Here is a 19,894-nt window from a genome sequence, read left to right on the forward strand (position 1 = left end):
CATATGCAGGGTGTAAAATTAACGCGTTCGTCGAGAAGGTGAGGATTCGTTTCACAAAATCTTTTCTTTGATTTGCTTAGTATCTATAAAGCAACTGACCCTGTATTCATAAATGCCTAAAAGTTAGCTTTCATTCACTATATCAATATATGCTCAAGATCTTCTAGGCGGTTCTTAAGGTTTGTTAAAAATATGAAAAACCAAAAATCCTTTGGCAGTGTGTAAATCAAATTTTTGAAACTTGTTGTATTAAGTACCAAGAATACAGCTATAACAAATCAATATCATTAAATAAATGAAACCCAAAACAAACAGAAACTAAAATAAATAAAAGTCAAACTCAAAACGAACAGAAATTAATATGAGTAGGGTTCTAAGCCCCAAGCTTTCTAGAAGCCAGAATATAATTTGTACTTTACTGCAAAAAAATTCAAATGAATTTACTGAAAAAAATTTGGATTGTCAGTTGAATATACACATGCTGATATATATTCCTTAAAATCTTAATTGATTTTTGATTTCTTAAAGTTAGAAAAGTGAAATATTTAAAATATTTTTTTTCAGTGAAGTACAAATTATATTCTGGCTTTTAGAAAGCTCAGGGTTTAGAACCCTACTCTTATTAATTTCTGCTCGTTTTGAGTTTGACTCTTATTTATTTTAATTTCTGTTTGTTTTGGTTTCATTTATTTTTTGATGCTGATTTGTGGTAGATGTATTCTTGGTAGATTATTTGATTCTATTTTTGTTGATTTTGGTTTAATGGCGTTCTTTACTTTTTTTTAGAACTTATTTTGTTGAAAAAGTTTTTTAATCTATCTCTGTTCGTTTTATATTGACATAGTCTTTTTCAGAGAGAAAGACTGAGCCTCTTCTAAGCCATCCCTTCCATGAAAACCTTAAATACCCTCCGGGCATGGCTTACAACCCTTGCTTCTAATCTCTGGGGATTGTTTCGACCCCAAAGGCCTTGTTATATGATATTTAGACCCTCGCTCTTTACGCTAAAGTTCGAATTTTGTTCCAATTTTTTAAAAATGACCCCTTAATCACAAAGGCCGTTGATTAGAATAAATAGCTCTTATGAAAGTACTAAAAAATCTTTGGCTTAAAGACTGAGGTATTGACTAGGGGGTGAACCCAATCATATACGTAGTATTTTCTGTTCGTTTTAAGTTTTGATGTTGCTCCTTAGTTTCAGTTGAAAAACGTGTTTTTTTTATATTTAATTTCTGATTTTTTAAAAATAATACTGGGAAATCCGGCGCCCCCTTCATAGCAGTTTCCCTTCCCACATGAAAACTTCCTCCATGTAAAGATCCTCCCACATAACCCCCAACCTACCCCCTCCCCCATTACCAGAAAAAATCCCCCCTGAAAACGTCTGTATACTTCCCAATAACCAATACTATATGTTAACATTGGGTAAAGTTCATAACTTTCAGCCCTCCCCCCGGAGACTTTGGGGGATTAAGTCATCCTAAAAGAGATAGTTATCATATTTTCGACCATGCTGAACAAATGGCTATCTCAAAATTTTGATGGGGTGACTTTGGGAAAAAATGAGCGGGGGAAGGGGCCTAGTTGCCCTCCACTTTTTTGGTTACTTAAAAAGGGCACTAGAACTTTTAATTTATGTTCAAATGAACCCTCCCACGATATTCTAGGACCACTGGGTCGATACGATCATCCCTGGAAAAAAAAAACAAATAAACACGCATCTGTGATCTTTCTTGTGGCCAATTATAGAAAATTCCTCATTTTTTCAAATGGGAGCTTCAAACCGCCACAGCAGGGTTCTCTGATACGCTGAATCTGATGGTGTGATTTTCATTAAGGTTCTATAACTTTTAGGGGGTCTTTTCCCCTTTTTCAAATATCGAGCCAAATTTTCTCAGGCGTTTCTGATGGGTAAACTTTTGATGGGTAAAACTAAATTTGATGAAATTTATATATTTGAAATCAGCATTAAAATATGACTCTTTTGATGTATCTATTGGTATCAAAACCATGTTTTTTAGAGTTTCGGTTACTATTGAGCCGAGTCGCTCCTTACTTACAGTTCGTTACAACGAACTGTTTGATAATGTTTCGATTCAAAGCTCACCGGACTCCGTTTTGGCGTCTGGGATTGGCTACATTTATTCAAAGATGTTAGTGCATTAGCACAGGAATCTAAATAAAACCGACTTTTCTTTTTGAAAAAAAGTATTTGAATGGATTTGGCGGAACCAGAACTCTTTTTCCAATCAATCAAGAACAGGTGGTTTTCCACGAAAATGGATCGGATACAAGATAGACACCTGACTGTTGCTGTTTCTTTAGAGCAAAAACTGATTGTGTTTCTGACCAAGGTCGTATCCGGGGCGGGGGATTACCGGGCTCGGCCCATACGCCCGAAATTTTTTTCCAACTCGTAAAAACGTAACAAAAATGCATATAAACAAATTCTAATAGGTTTTTTCTAAATTTTTTGTACCCCCCCCCCTTCCTCTCAAACAAAATCCCGGATACGCCCTTGTTTCTGACCACGTAAAAATTTTGCAGCAAACATTGATGAACTAACAACCGAAAAAGAGTCAAAGAGTTATTGAGGGATTGTGGCCCGAATTTGATATCAATTAGTATATATAATAATAAGTATAATAGTATATATTAGTATATAATATAATAAATTATATTATTTAGTAGACTTGTCTACTAAATAGATCTTAAACACAGCTAAAGTCCTTTGTTAAAAGACCTTAGTGTAGGAATTTTCTGCATTGAGCGTATATTGTCAGTAAAATAGCTTAAAACATTTTTCTCGTGTTTATCCATATTCGATTTAAATCCGTTACGTGTTCTTTTCAAAATTTATCCGTTCGTGTCTGTACACATTGTGATTGTTTGGATTCAGTAAGAAATAGTTATGACAGAATTCAGATTTTTCCCCGTTTCTGTCCTTTTTAATTTATTTTTAAATTTAAGAGATTTTTTAAATCTCTTTTTATGTTGCATGAAAATGCACCCAAAGTGATGGAGATGAATATTAAACAAGAAGTTTTTCATTAATTAGAAAACTTGTCAAGAGGTCTAAAACGTCTGCATTTTAATCCGTCATGTCCTTCTTTCTATTTTGGAGTTGGAGTCTCCTCCTTATAGTATTATTTTTTTTAAGGTTTTCTGATCGAAGTGGAAATTTAAAACAAATAAAATATTTTTTCATAGTTCATGCAACATGTAAATTCCAGTATACAATTCTGATTCTTTGAAAAAAAAACAAGGTCAGTTACCGGTAAAGAGCTAGCTTTTCAATATTCTAGAAACATAAGGGAATATCAAAGTCAGTTTAATTTTAATGAGTTTGCAAATAGGCTATATGTTGCATAAACTGAATAATTTCTGTCTATTTCAAGTTTCAACGTTGCTTTTTACTTCAATCAGAAAAATTTGCTTCTTAAGTTGATTTTAGTTCCTGTTTTGGCTTTTTTAAATGCACAAAATCAATCTTGCAACATGGGCGAAGAAATAAACATGAGTTTTAGTTAAAATAGGATATTAAAAATAGGTTTTACTTCCCACCTCTCTCAAACTTAACCATAAAAAAAGGACATTTTGTCATATAAAAAGTCCAAGGGAAATAGTATCCTAGGTATCATGGAAGAATTGCAGGTAAAAACTCAATTAGCCTACTTACGAAATAACGTCCTAAATGAAATATACAGAAATTTTTGAAAACTGAAGGATACTAAAATAAATGTAAATACATAGTCTTACGGTGATTATTGCATTTTCGAATTTATGGAAAATAATCGCAATTTCTCTTCGGCAGTATTGTAAAGAATTTTGAAATTCTCAACAAGAAACTATACTTTCGTTATCTTTACTTCTTGGACTTAGAACTGATCGATAAAATGATATTACTAATAAAACAACCAAATTTTCCAAATTCAGGAAATAAGGGCCCTCCCCCTGCCCCTAGATGATGAGCCTGTGTATGACGTCAAAACCAGTGACCAATGAATGCACAATTTGGTCGGAGTGGGGAGGTAAAACCCTAATTGCGGAACTTCCCTCCTACGATGCCCCAGTGCCCCGCTGGCGCTGGATAAGGAAAAATACAAAAATCAGGATTGCAAGCTGTTTTTCGAAATTTCCCAAAATGTGCTCATGTATATTACTTTTACTGTTAGGATAAATTTAAAAAATAGTATCAATAATTTTGAATAAGTTTTTAATTTGAGTGAAAACGTTTTGTTTTTTTCACTAGGCAGATTATTTCAAAACTCGCTTTTGAATTTGCACTTATTAAGGGGCCTGACAGGGGGAGTATTCAAGAGAGAAGTTTTTAGTATCCGGCTTAGGACTTTTGGTAATGGAGAATTCATTTGTACCTGACACAAAAAGTCTATTTTCTGTGTCATATGGCACCTTACGATAGCGTTTACAGGACCATTTACACTAAGCATATAGACGAATGCATTAGCTTTCAAATGAGCTCTTAGACAGTTACATACGGTGTTTCGGCACCCCTCTAGTGCTGGAAAAATGACACTGATGAAAAAAGAGATTCATCAGCGTTTCAAGCTTTTTTTCGAAATTTCCAAAAAAAATTTTTCTTATTTAACCTTTACTGTTAATATAAACATAAACAACAGTTGCTATTCCAAACCAATTTTTTTTGCATCGGACAGTTTTTTTTTTTCCGAAGTGTGTTTTTTAGTTTTTACTTTCAAGGGCGCTGGCAAGGGGAGTACACAACAAATGTAAGCCTTCAGCTAAGGTTTTTCGAGCATGGATATCATAATAGTATGCTTTTTATGATCTCTAGCCTTCCAACTCCTGAACAGATATAGTTGTTGGTGTCATATAGCACTTAGTGATGGCGTTATCAAGACAAACCTACTAAAGAAACATAGATATGATCAAAAGCTTTGAACTGAACCATCACACATTCCTCTGCGATGTTTCAGTAGCCTACTAGTTCCCCTAATCACCAGACGATTTATGAATAAATAAAAACTAACTGGGGCATTCATGTCCACCTCTAGGCATTTTTTTCTTCAGAACATGTTTTTTTTTAGTTTTTACTTACTATGAGGGCTGGGAGGTGGAGTATATAAGAGGGGGAACTGTAAACCTTCTCTCAAGGGTTTTCGACCATGTTGATTATAATGATACCCTTTTTATGCTTACCAGCTTTCAACTTCAGATAACATCAAAAGTTTTGGTGCAATATGGCACTTCTGCGATGGCATTCTTAAGACGAATTTACAAAAGCACGCAGATAAGACCATCAAGAGCCAGTGAACGAGTAAGCATTTCTCTACGATTTTGCAGCAGGCTACTTATGATGATAATATTAAGCTGAATTTATTAAAACGCAGATATGAGCATTAGCTTTAAACTGATCCCTTAAATATCTCTCTAAAATATTCCGATGCCCTACTAGTGGCACAGAAAAAAAAGAAGAAAAATCGATGCAACCCACGGAAAAAAGAGATTACCCTTGTAGTTCAAAATGGGAAGCTGTAATTATCCTTTACAGGATCTTAGATCATGATGACTCAAATTTTGCACTTTTCACTTCAATCCAACGCCATTTTAAAGGGCTTCGGGGCTCTTTTTCGAAATTCCCATTGATTCATTTTTGCGATAAACTTTTAATATTAACATTAACCGAAATAATACTTACCATTCCTTAATCAGCATCAAATGACAATTGTTTTTTGACTAAACTGTTTTTCCCTTTAAACATTGTTAAACTTTTCTTTACTAATGGCCGTGGTTTGCTCTTTACTAGATTGCAGCTATTGCTGTAACCATGATTACACAAGAGGCTTGTAGGCCGACTTTGTGTGGGTCGCAGAAAAACCACCGTTTTGGGGTGGATAATTTATGATCTTGCTTTTATTCATTTTTGTTATAAAACAGGATCTAAGTAGTGATTTTTTCCCTTATTCAATATCATTTTGATAAATCTGTTAGTTATTTTTGTAGTTTAGAGATTGTCAAACATGCCATAAGACTCACTGGAAAATTTAAATTTAGAATTTATTATTTTTATCAACAAATATTCCACACTCTTTATCTCAAAAAAAAAGAAGGAAAAAAGGATACCACTCCCCCATTTTGAAAATTTGAACATTTTAAATACAATTTTGGCGTGGAATGTCTAGGTTTTTTGCTTTCAAATTTTTTTTTTGTAATTTTGCCGTTTTTGGTTATTAAACCTTATTTGTAGTGATGTTCTTACGAATAATTAAATAAAAAAAAACAAGTTTTTTTAAATGAAAGTAAGGAGTGACATTAAAAATGAAAACAAACAGAAATTATTCCGTATATGAAAGGGTCTGTCTCCTCCTCGACGCCTCGCTCTTTACGCTAAAGTTTTTTATTGTTTAAAGAAAAGAGTTGTGAGAAAGAAACAAACTTGATGGGTAGCACTAAACTTGATGAAACTTATATATTTGAAATCAGCATAAAAATCTGATTCTTTTGATTTATCTACTGGTATCAAAACTCCGTTTTTTAAAGTTTCGGTTACTATTGAGCCGCTCCTTACAGCTCGCTATCACAAACTGTTTGATTTATTTAGCTGACCTTTAACTTTTTTCAATTGATACTAACAATAAATTGGACTTGTAAGAAAATATTTGAGGCTCAAACGAAAGGCCCGCTTTTTTTTTACCTCTTAGGTCTTTCCTGAATAAAATTATATTTAGAACGCAAGAATACACTTTTTTTTAATTTGTCAAAAATATATCATACGCGGGAAAAAGCCTTCCTTTTTTTCTTAGCTGAGGCCTATTAAAGAATGGGCCACAGGGAATCAGGTGACGGTACTCCGAAGAAGCAACTTTAAAAACGTGCGTCTGTTATATTACCTTGTCAAAGATACGTGTGCTATATCATCTATGTCATCGTGTGCTAAAAAACAATTTTTTTTAATTGCATTTTATTTTAACATTATCTTTTGCTACTTACAAAAAGTACATAAATATAAAACTTAGCTTTCAAATGAGCCCTTGGAGAAACATCACTACTTCCCATGCAAAAAAATTATTTTCCATGTTGGTCAAGATGGGGAGGGGCTGTAAGTTTCTTGTATATTGTATTCGACAATTGCAATTCGAAGGGTTTACTTTTCGTTTCGATCCGAGGTCATTTTCTGGGGGTTTTCAGCAAGGTCGTATCCAGGGGCCGTAACCCCTACGGCCTTTCAGCAAGGCCGTAACCCTCCCCCCCGGAATCTTTGTCCAATTCGTAAGAAAGTAACGAAAATGCCCGTGTCTAAATTTTTGATGTGTTTTGTAAAGTTTCTTTGTCCCCCCCCAGCCGGAAAAAATCAAACAAAGCAAATGAACAAAGCAAAGGTTTTAATAAAGATTTTTTTTTTCGAAAAATGTCATCATAACCGCACACAAGCTAGCAATTTGTCCAACATATCTGAAATATGTAAAACGAGAAAACAAATGACTTTTGAACTTGTCGCTGTGACATCACCGGATAGATAAATCTTAGTCAAATCAAACCTCCCTTGGTAACGAATATTATAAATTCCCCACAATTGGCAATTAAAATGAGAAACGACAAATGTATGTCAAATTTCAGTTTTTTTTATATTATTATCCAAAAAGGTATGGGATGCAAGCTTCATAATTTTCTCATGTGCTAACTCTTAACTACGTGGGAAGCAGACTTTAAGGAGCGAGCCACACCCAAAACGTACGTATAAATCTTGTCGATGGGGGGATTCAATAATAGTTTTTTTTATAATTTGAATAAGGAGTGCCCAGAAATTCAAGAAAATATAGTATTTTGGGTGAATCCTGGCCCAGGGCCCTATGTACGTCCCTCAGCCAGGCTGTCTCGATGTGAAAGGGAATATAACTTCATTAAAAGCGGAGAAAAACAAGGAAAGGTACCTTCCGGTACCAAAATTGGTTCGGAGGAATTTCTTTAGAAATATTTTGGGTATTTGGAACTAAAGCTGGGGTTTTGAAAAATGTCAAATAAGGGACAATCCTCAAATCCCCTCCAAACCTGCTCCTAAAATTCAGGGTATGTTCACCTGTTCATTTTTTATTGCATTAATGGATCGTTATCGAAGTAAAATAAAAACTCTTAAAAAGGGTAATATTTTTATTTATGTATATTTTTAAAATTGATACGATATTTTGTATATTTAAATTTTTTTTTTAAACTGTATATTTTTAAAATTGATACGATAATGTAAAAAATTGTTGATGCTTTTCATATTACTATACAACAACAAATAAATACTGAAAGGGTAAGCACATTAAAAGCCTTGACGGTACAAATTATCCGATGAAGCACACGGAGCCTGAAACTAATTTATTACCAAGTAGGTAATATTTCCCCATTTATCTTTCTGGGAAAATAAATTTAAGGTTTGATGAAAACTTCTATGACCTAAAACTTTAAGCGTGGGTAGCTGTTTATGCAAGCAGAGTCGTCATAATAAATAAGTGGTGTTTCCAGTAAAACCTAAATACCTTTGAAAGTTTTGCCAGGATAGTTCACGGTTGCAGGTTATAGGGTGTATTCAAACATATAATTTTCTGTGATATAATTTAGCATGGAAGGAAATGCGTAAGAATTAACTATAAAAGAGGAAAATAGTATCGAATATGTGTGCAGAAATTTATTTCGAAGTGGCCTGTTTGAATAAAGTGCAAAAAGAACCATGTGCTTTAGAAAAAAAAAAAAGAATGATCATAAATATCCTGAGATTTCAGGGAGGGCACACGCTTGATGTCCTGCGCATGAAACTGGAAAATATTAAGTCAAAACTATATTACTTAGAACAATATATGGATCGGTTAATGAAGAACAAAAATTCTTAACAAATTGGGCAATATTTTTCATTAAGTTATCGTTGACTAACCTTGTTCCCGGTTCAGTCACTAATAAAGTATATACCTATGCAAGGCCATACTCAGGATTTTTCCGGAGGGGTTTTACTCAAATATCTTTTTCGGGGGGGGGGGGGGGTTACAGTCACACAAAAATTCAAAAAACGCATACAAAATTTACTTATATCCATTTTGTTAAGTTTTTACGAGTTAGACAAACATTTCGTGGGGGGGTCAAATCCCCTAGCCCCCCCCCCCCTCTGGGTACGGCCTTCAACCTATGTAGTCTATCTATCTATCTATACCGTCTTTTAATGTTTCCAGAATCAATTAAGCAACGGAGCGTCTGAACTTACGGTAATTGGATGATCACCAGACGAAAATATTTGGTACCTAACTGTCACCGAAGGAACTATAAGTATAAAAATATTATTCAACACCATATTTTTAATCTATGACGAATTAAGGATTGTCGGGTTTACTTTCTTGTCACTAATCACGCTTTGAAGAGATAAGGGCTATCCTAAAAGTAAGAAAGAGTTAGAATAGAAGTTTTTAGATTTAGTTCCAAAGAAGGTATGTCCTTAAGACTTTATTTATTTTTTGTATGAAGAAGCTTGCAATATGCTGAAGTAAGCAACGAGCCTAGTTAATTGCATTTGATTGATTTCTTTATACCTAATTCATGATTCTTCACTGTTTTTTTTTACTGAAGGGCACATGTTGCAAGAGAAATTTCCAATCAGTAAAGTAAACGCCTTCAGGCTCCAGTAAAGACGGGAGCCTGAAGTCAAAGCAGTCAGGCTTGAGTCTGCTTTTACTGAAAAACTCAGTTATAAGGGCTTAAAACTTAATTAAGAGGTTGGTCCATGCAGAAAAATTAGGTGATTAACATGAAAAACATAGGAAATTCTTGGGTCACAATCGTAAATCCTGATATTTTAGAGGGGAAGGGGTAAGGAAATCCTTGGTACTGTGTAAATAAGTTCTTAGACCACACTGCCTTTCCATTAAAACTAAAACGAAATGAAAATATTGAAAACGAATAAAACTTTTGTAAGAGTTTGACCAAGTAATAATGAAAGTCTGAATTTCGGCTTCCCACTACAAAGGTCCTACTGTACAGGGGCGTCGTTTGGGGGTGGCAAGGGGGGAGGGGGGAAATTGCCTTCCCCCCCCCAATACTGTGGAGAGAAAAATATTATACATCCCATGCCCTTTGACTATCCAGATATGGACCCCTCTTGCCTACCCAATAGAAATGCTGCAGATTCGCCCCTGCTACTGTATGCATTGTTTTCCGAGCAGTTTGAAAAGAACTGAGGTAACTACTACAACCCACTATAAATATTCTCTTTTTTAGAATAGCGCGACTCTTCCCTTCCCGCAAATTAGGGTTCGGCGTAAAATAATAAAGAAGAAAATAGACGTGCTGTTGAAAATATAGTTTGAATATGCATGACAGCAAGACCGTATCCAGGGGGGTAGGATTTTTGACCCCCCCCCTCCGAAATGTTTGTCCAACTAATAAAAACGTAACAAAAATGAATACAAACAAATTTTTGACGCGATTTTTTTGTAAACCCCCCTTGAAAAAATCTTTTGTAACCCCCCCCCACCGAAAAAAATCTTGGATACGGTCCTGCATTACAGACTGTATATTTATTCGTTAGGGTAGGGGTAAAGTGAAGCAACACACTTATAGGAATGAGATATGTAAGCATTTATGATTGTTTCAAAGTAGATTTCAGCATTTTTGGTAACCCTTTTCTAATAAAGAACAAGGTGTCACTTTAGGCATCCCTTTAAGCTGCTCAAAAAAAATGTCAAGGAAATGATTAGGATATTTGGAAATAGCATAAAAAGACACATCAAGTGGTGTGTTCATCCTCTACCTACCAAAATAATGGAAAAAAACTATATATTTACCGCATATGATTTTAACTAATTTTGTTTACGCCAGATTTTAATAATGAGAAAAAACTAATTTGTAAAGGTAAAAGTTAACACACTTCTGCTTTAAACTATTGCTTGGAATTAGGGTTATAAGCAAGGGCATCTACATGGAAGGTTATCTCCTCACCCCCCTAAGAAGAGGAGAAATGATAAACTTTATAATTTTCAAAAATGTGATTTTTTTCTTACAAAAAAGGCCTTTTTTCCTAATCTTAGCACCCTCACTCTTGGAGAATATATACAGCAAGGCCGTATCCATAAGGGGGGAGGAGTAGGAGGTTTGAACCACCTCCTTCGCCCCATCCCAAAATAATTGTCAGACTCGTAAAAACATAACAAAAATAAATATAAAAAATTTTTTAATGCCTTTTTTTGTCACCCCCCACTGGAAAAATTGTTTTGTAAGCCCCCCCTCTACGAAACAAATCCTGAATATGGCCCTGATATGCATGTACCCTTGATTACAACTACTCTATTCATTTAGTTTACATAAATAAATAAAATTATAAATACCAACGAGCTTTGACCACTGAGCTGGCGGTCTCCATTCCGGATAGTGTTTTGGAAAACTTTCAGAATTCCAAAAGGTATTCAGAATCACTTTATAAACAGTTAAATGATCTTGTTTACATGGAATGTAAGGCCCTTCATCTCTCTTATACCGGCACTGAATTAGAGTCACAAAGCACAGGGATAGGATTACTTTATATCCCTTCATTACAACTTCTTATGAACAGTTGACCATCACAACTGAACTGAAGAATGCTGGATGGAGAACTGAACTGGATAGAGAGAGATAGGGAGAGACACAGAAAAGTAAGAGCATATCTGCGCGTGCATATGTTAATAAAACAGGGCTGCCACTTGAATAGCATTTTTGCCAAAATGACATTTATAAAGACATATATGTTTAGTTTAGTGATATATTTAAGTGTATACTTCTTTGTGTTTAACTTAGATTTAAAGGGTTTGTCCGAACAATAACAATTATGTAAATAAATGCTAAAAGGCCAATCTAGACGAGAAGGAATCGATTGTCCATTTTAGGAACAGAAAACTAGAAGAAAGCTTATTTTGTCGGGTTCTGGGCACAGAATTTAGTGGCAACACTGAAATACTATGCTGATTCAAAACAAAAGTCTGGTCACGACAAATTGCAATAAATTTGGGAATGACTTGTAAAAGTAGATAGTAATTTCGATGCGTTAAAGATCTGAATGAAGTTGGCAGATCTAACAGACATTTCCGCTACCTTGGTGGTGCAATTTACTTGTCATTCAGTAAAAAGCTATTCGTGTGATAATAATGTAATGGGTCTGCAGGGTATCTTAGCAGCAACGAACATGGCAATGTATTTTTAATTTGGAATAAAGCAGGTATATATGATTCTGACTAGATCCCTAAATATTGCAGCTTAACTAAAGAATTTGTAAGTTTTAATTAAAACTTTTTAGTAAATTCTCCTATTTTGATAAAGAATTTCCTGCCTAAAGAATTTCCAGGAGTATTTGTAACAGAATTGAAAGATACGGCTTTTAAGATTAAAAAAACAAAAAAAAATAAGGCACAAAATATATTGGCTCTAAAAGACTATTCGAGAGGGCCGAACTCTAGGTCAACATTAACCAACCTTATTATTAAGGACTTAGGCAAATTTAGTTAAAACCATGGCAAAAGACAAATAAGAATAAATGGCTGGAAGACAATTATTTCACGCTACAATACTATATAACTAGATTTATACAAAAACACTAAAATACTTACAAAAAAAAAAAAAAAAAAAAAAAAAAAAAAAAAAAAAAAAACTACATATTCACTAAACACTCCTCAGAAAGCTTTCACAATAACCTCAAACATCAAATCTATTTGTGCTATACAGGAATTTCTTCACTATGTTCCTAACATTTTTATCACCAATTATCAAACTTAAATCAAAAGGGAAAACTATAACATTGTGTTCTCTCAATTCAAAAATCATATTAAACCTCTGACGAGCATAAAAAGGACAATCATACAGGACATGCTCACAGTTTTCTATGCAGCCACGTTCACACGTTGGGCTATCAGTGATACCTATTCTATGTAAAAAATAATTCAGTTTCGAATGGCCTGTTTTAAACTGAGTTAAGATATAGCTTGGTTTAAGTTTTTGCACACAAATTAAATCTTCTTTACATTTGAAAAATCTAACAGGCCAACTACTCATATAATTTTCAAATATTACATAACATTTATTATATAGAGCATTTTTTAAAACACTACGGTTCAGTTGGAAAGGTGAAAAATAATTTTCCATCAGAAAATCAACTCCTACCAACTCAGCAACTATTTCATTGGTAAAAACGCTATGATCAACGAAAAACTAGGATGCACAATATCTGTCCTAAAAGGTGAACATCTCTTTTTAACAAATTTCACCACTACCAGTTCTATTGCTCTCAGGGCGACCGAAAGGACACCAGGACGGGACGTATTAAAATTATTTTGAGCAGGTCTAAAAAATTTTTAAATATTAAGGGTTGAATATCCTTGTGCCGACTGTAACATACTCTGTATATTTTTTTTTCTTAGCGCACCAATCCATACTGAAGCAGCATACAAAATGGTATTTTCAATTACAGACTTATACAATTTTCTAAGGGCGAAAGACTTTAAGCCCCAGGTCATCCTTGCCGCGCTTAAAAGACGACTCGAATATTTCTTAGCTTCATTAATTCTGCATGTTACATGTTCTGTCCAAAGAAGTTTCCTATCTAAAATTACTCCCAAATATCGAATTTTATCCTTAACTTCAATAATGTCGCCTCCAAATACTAAATTAACGGTGGGGGGTTTTATGTCTATTTGTGAATAAGACGGCCTCTGTTTTTAATGTGTCAAATGTTAATTTATTATTTACTGCCCATTTATCAAAACTCTCGAAAATCTTATTTGCTACTTTTTCCAGTGTACTTACATTCTTTGCTGTAATAATAGCACATATGTCATCAGCGTATGCTTGAATCAAACAATTTTCATTTATATTAATTTCAAGAATATCATTAATATTAACAAGCCAAAGAAAAGGAGATAGAATTCCACCTTGTGGACATGACTTTTCTAGCAGTAAGTTTCCATTTTCATATGCAACTGTTCGATCTGATAGATAACTATGAATTAATCTTATTAAGCCAGAAGGGTATTCTTTTTCCTTTAACTTTTTAATAATTCCTGGATGCCAAGCATTATCGAACGCCCCATTTATATCAAAAAATATACAAAATGTAAATAACTTCTTCTTTTTATTTTTTTTTCAACCATAGTCACTAAATTATCAGCCGCATCTACAGTGCTTTTATTTTTCGAAAAACCAAACTGATAATCAGAAATCCAATTTTTATCTTGACTAAAATTATTCAGTATACCCATTATTAACTTCTCAAAAATTTTTCCTAAATTAGAAAGTAGACTTATATGATATTAAGAATATGTGTGTTTTCTAGTTCAAGTAATTTCTTGAGGACCCCGACTTATGCAAATGAATATTTTTACGTTAAGAACTTCATCAATGTATTGAACTAGGAATAGGAAAAGAGAGTTTGGTGCCTTGTTTGAATTTGTATCTCCCAGTAACTTTATCCGAAAATATCCTAGGAACCCAAACCTCCTCTTTTTTATGCAAATCAACAAACTAACGACATATTCTAGGCCTAAGGGCTAATTGACAAAGTTGAAAGGACTGTAACCATGTTACATCATTCTCAGTTCAACATGGACAGCATATTTAGTCCTGCATGACGGACTCTTATGCCATCCACTTCCCTACGTCACTTGTAAATTGCAACCTATTATCACACCGGGTGCTCAAACCGATAACAAGTTGTAGAGAACTGAAGAGGGCTCTATCGAATGGAAACTGCGAGTTGGAGTGCCCTTTCAGCCTGGGGTCCAGTCTTGGCAAAACGTGATGCATGATTTATAGTCACAATTGTTTTTCCGATGAGAAGGAATTAGATATACAGAACAATGATTTTGGACCTTGAGGCATTTTCCCTGAAATAACTCATTCAGTGGTATTTCTAAATTAAATGATATTAAAAACGAACAGAAAATAATTTCAGATTTTTTTTTCAAATGAAATCAAAGATTGAACATTAACACTTAAAACGAACAGAAATGATTTCGTATCTGAGAGAAGCTGGCATCCCTTACCCCCTATCTTTATAATAAAGTTTGTCTTTTTCCGACCAATTTTTCAAAATTGAATGCTCTAATAAAATAGTGATGGGATAAAAGTTCATTTGTTTTTTTCGTAATGCCTCAAGAATGGAAGGGTTTATTTAATCTCCATTACACAATAAAATTTTCAGCTCCAGTGGTTTGAAAGGGAATCAGTGAATAAAATACCCACCATCTGGCAATATATTTTGTACTATAGAACGTTTTCATTTAATCACTGGTTAGATTGTATCGTAAAGAGTGGGGGGGGAGGGTAAAATGGGTGCATCCCTTTTTGCGTATAGGATGATTACTATTTGGTTTTGGGTTTGTTTCAAGCAAATAAAAAGCTTGTATTTAGTCCACACTAATGGCTGTAATAATGAGACAGTAGTATAGACCCTAGTACTCCAAGGGGAACAACGTATAAAGCGACCAGAACACGATATATTCCGACCAAATGATATACGATACAGAGCTTACAGCCTGAAGGAGGAAATCATGTCGATGTTCATGCAAGAATTATGCAAATGAGATACCTTTGCTACCTGTGTTTATGTAGGTCAATGACCCAAATTATGGTTTTCGCCCAGTATGGCATAACATTCAAATGGTTTGAAGGGTCTTAACTCAGGACATGAATATCACGATAAATCCAAATAAAATAATAAGAATAATTTTTTTATTTCGGTTGAATGTAACCGGTAAAGGGTTGAAATATTAATCGCTTACCAACCAAAGGTAAGTCTGAGGGAATGCTGACTCCCACGCCACATTATATAAATGTCAGAATATGAATGGAATATATTCATCCTTCACAAATCGACTGATTCGATAGACCTAACTTTACTTCTTGGCTGTGGTTAACAAGTGAGGAGTACCAAGTGAGGAGTGCAACTAATATAAAATATTGTTTAGTATTGGAGTATGCATAAAGTTAAAAATAATTAGGTCGTAGGTGCCGTGAAAAGAATTTTAATATAGTTAATATATTAACTATATAGAAAAATGTTAATATATAGAAAATTAACAATCCATAGAAACCCAGTACAATCCTTAGAAATCAAGCAGTGAGGGGGTTATGGATTTGGCGACGCCCATAGTGGCTATACTATTGGAGCTACTACAAATTCTTCCTACAAAAAGTTGTATAAATTTTAGGCAATGATACGACAGCCATTAGTAATCCATGCCTCAATCTCCAAGGGCCCCAATGCCCCTCCCCAACTATCTGTCCCCTTCCCCCATTTTTGAAATAATTTTTTAAGTTTAATATTTTCGGAGTTTTATTTTTTATTTTTAAATTTTTTTAAGATGGAAATTTTTTCCATCTTTTTTGCATGTCTTAAAATGACATGAAATATACTTAAAAAAATGACATTTAATATTTTCGGAAATACGAAATGGGAATGATATAGATGTTAGTAGTGATTTTGCTATTAGAAAAATATTGTTTTTAGTAGCACTTTTTTTACTTGGAATATTTTGGACTTATATTTTTTTATTTATTCGGATGTACCAATTGTACTCTTTGGCTGCTTATCGACACTACGCGGCTCTCCCAGTGGCACGCAATGGCTGATTATCGACACTACCTAGTTTAATGTATGCATTAAATCAGTAATTTTTGTACATTGGAAGGATAAGTACTTGCATAATATTTTTTTAAAGTGAAGATTAAATAGTCGAAGAAAGTGTGTGCACATGATAAAGTAATCGTTGCTTTGAATGCTGACACAGACAAATATTTGAACTATGAGACAAGCATAAATAGGGATCTTATTTGAAATGTATGCGTGCATTGCCATGAAAACGAGGAGCTCATCTCCTTCAGAGCACCTAAAAATTTCAATCGTGCAAATTGTGGATTTGCGAGAGTATCATTTCCAGAGAATTTAGTGTTTAAAGAGAATACAAACATGAAAATAATCCTCGATGATGGGGGACAACTCCTTGCTACTGTTGGTGGTAACACGTTACCTGCTGATAGATCATATCGTCATTTTCCAGTACTAGCATTAAAATGAAAGCAAAGAGAAAAAGAAAGGCCTACTGCTGCACTAATGTAATTAATCATGTCTTGTCTACGTGCAAAAACTGTTACCAGTGTAAAAATAATGCTATAATAGACAGTGAAATCACAGGCAAAATAAAAAGGGCATTGATAGACAATATCACTAATGAACGTAAAGATAAATTGATGGAAAATAAAGTGCAAATGAACATTATTAGTACCATTGATCATATACCAACAAATATAGTCAATGAACCCAATAATATAAAAGACGAAACGCATATTGAGCCTGTAGGTGATACCACAATAAAAACTGTGAATGACTCAAAATGGATTAATGATTATTCTACTGATTACGAACTAAGAGATGAGAATAGTTACACTATCAAGAGAAAACATGATGAATTATTTTATGGAACTGATTCAAAATATCCAAAGTTATTCAATAATATTAATAATGTATAATAATGTATATAACATATATCTATGTTAATATTCTGCATGTCGTTTTTTCAATGAAAATATTTTACGTATTACTTTGTTGTTTCGATTTATTTTTAGGGTGCGCTAGCAAATAGAACGTTTTAAATCACACTTTGTCTTAACCGTGTGTACTTTTATTAATCAAAAATAAAACCCAAGTTTCTTAAATGATCAAATATCTTTCAATAGATCAAATGTATATTAACCGAGTCTATTCTTATTAGTTAAAAATAAAACTCAAGTTTCTCAAATGATCAAGTATTTTAAATATGTCAGATGTATCTTAACCGTGTGTTTTCTTATTAATAAAAATAAGACCCAAATTTCTTAAATGATCGAATATTCTTTTAATAGATCAGATGTATTTTAACCGTGTGTATTCTTATTAGTTAAAAATAAAACCCAAGTCAAACAGTTCGTGGTAACAAACTGTAAGTAAGGAGTGACCCGGCTTATTAGTAACCGAAACCCTAAAAAACGGGATTTTGATACCAATAGATACATCAAAAGAATCGTATTTTAATACTGATTTCAAATATATCAAGTTTAAGCCTACCTATCTAAAGTTACGCGCCTGAGAAAATTTGGCTGATTTTCTAAAAAAGGGGGGAAAAGCTCTAAAAGCTACATAACCTAAATGAAAATCACACTATCAGATTCAGCGCATCAGAGAACCCTACTGTAGAGGTTTCAAACTCCTATCTGCAAAAATGTGGAATTTTGTATTTTTCCAGAAGAAGGATCACGGATGCGTGTTTATTTTTTTTTCCAGGGGTGATCGTATCGACCCAGTGGTCCTAGAATATCGTGGGAGGACTCATTTGGACGAAAATTAAAAGTTCTAGTGCCCTTTTTAAGTGACCAACCAAATGGAGGGCAGCTAGGCCCCCCCCACGCTCATTTTTTCCCAAAGTCATTCGATCAAAATTTTGAGATAGCCATTTTGTTCAACATGGTCGAAAATATAATAAATATGTCTTTTAGGATGACTTAATCCCCTAAAGTCCCTGGGGGGAGGGCTGAAAGTTATGAACTTTACCCAATGTTTACATGTAGTATTGGTTATTGGGAAGTATACAGACGTTTTCAAGGATAATTTTTTTCTGGTAGTGGGGGGGGGTTGGAGTTTATGTGGGAGGATCTTTCCATGGATGAAGTTTTCATAGGGGAAGGGACATTGCCTTGAAGGGGGCGCCGGATTTCCCAGCATTATTTAAAACACGATCTGAAATTAAATAAAAAAATAAACAAGTTTTTCAACTGAAAGTAAGGAGCAACATCAAAACTTAAAACGAACAGAAATTATTAACTATATGATTGTGTTCACCTCCTCGTCAATACCTCGCTCTTTAAGCCAACATTTTTTTAGTACTTTCATGAGAGCTATTTATTCTAATTAACGGCCTTTGTTATTAAGGGGCCATTTTTAAAGAATTGGAACAAAATTCGAGCTTTAGCGTAAAGAGCGAGGTATTGACTAGGGGGCAAACCCCCTAAAATAAGTATTAAAATTATATGGATATAGAAGTTCGCTACGTAAGTTAATTCGTACGTTGTGTATATTTATTACTAATAAAAACGTTCGTAAATAAAATTAAACAACTTTCGAGAAAGCCATTTAACCAAATACAAGTAAACTTAATATGTAATTGTTTTTTTTTACTTATGTACGGTGAGCCAAAATCATAACCTCCATTAATTCAAAAACGTTCAAAAATTAAATAATAAAAAAAAGTTTTTTAACTGAAAGTAAGGAGCAACACTAAAACTTAAAACGAACAGAAATTATTCCGTATATGAAAGAGGCGATCTCCTCCTCAACGCCTCACTCTTTACGCTAAAGTTAGACTTTTCTCACAACTCTATTTTTTAAAACAATAAAAAACTTCAAACACTTTAAAACGCTAAAGTTTTTTATTGTTCATTAAAGTTTTTCATTAGTCAAAAACAAACTCAAGTCTCTCAAATGATCAAGTATTTTTAATAAATCAGATGTATCTTAACCTTGTGTATTCTTATTAATCAAAATAAAACCCAACTTTCTCAAATAATCAAATATTTTTCAATAGATCAGATGTCCCGTAACCGACTGTATTCTTATTCGTCAAAAATAAAACCCATGTTTCTTACATGATCAAATATTTTCGATAGATCAAATATTTTTGATAAATCATCAAATATTTTTTTAATAGATGAGATGTATCTTAACCAAGGGGAATCTTTTTAGTCAAAAATAAAATTCGAGTTTCTTAAAATATTTTTAATAGATCAGACGTATCTTAACCTTAAGATGTATTCTTATTAATCAAAAAATAAACCCAAGTTTCTCAAATGGTCAATTTTTTTTTAAGAGATCAGATATATCTTAACCGAGTGTATTATT

General features: G+C 33.6%; 1 protein-coding gene and 1 long non-coding RNA gene across 2 annotated transcripts in view; one reads left to right on the forward strand and one right to left on the reverse strand.

Annotated features, from left to right (window-relative positions):
• Nucleotides 1–11,601, reverse strand: part of LOC148951319 (uncharacterized) — a 108,725-nt gene extending 97,124 nt beyond the window's left edge. The window contains exon 1 of the mRNA XM_089090805.1: nt 11,331–11,601. Coding sequence (XP_088946931.1) covers nt 11,331–11,535 — 205 coding nt within the window. The 5' untranslated portion in view covers nt 11,536–11,601. The remainder of the gene's footprint in view (nt 1–11,330) is intronic.
• A 491-nt stretch (nt 11,602–12,092) lies between these two features.
• The window catches only part of LOC148951320 (uncharacterized), a 72,038-nt gene continuing 64,236 nt past the window's right edge, over nt 12,093–19,894 (forward strand). The window contains exon 1 of the long non-coding RNA XR_016141904.1: nt 12,093–12,193. This is a non-coding gene — a long non-coding RNA (uncharacterized LOC148951320). The remainder of the gene's footprint in view (nt 12,194–19,894) is intronic.

The sequence above is a fragment of the Artemia sp. Qi Xiang Cuo genome, chromosome 6 (genome assembly GCF_049724085.1).
Source record: "Artemia sp. Qi Xiang Cuo chromosome 6, ASM4972408v1, whole genome shotgun sequence".
Lineage (NCBI taxonomy): Eukaryota > Metazoa > Arthropoda > Branchiopoda > Anostraca > Artemiidae > Artemia > Artemia sp. Qi Xiang Cuo.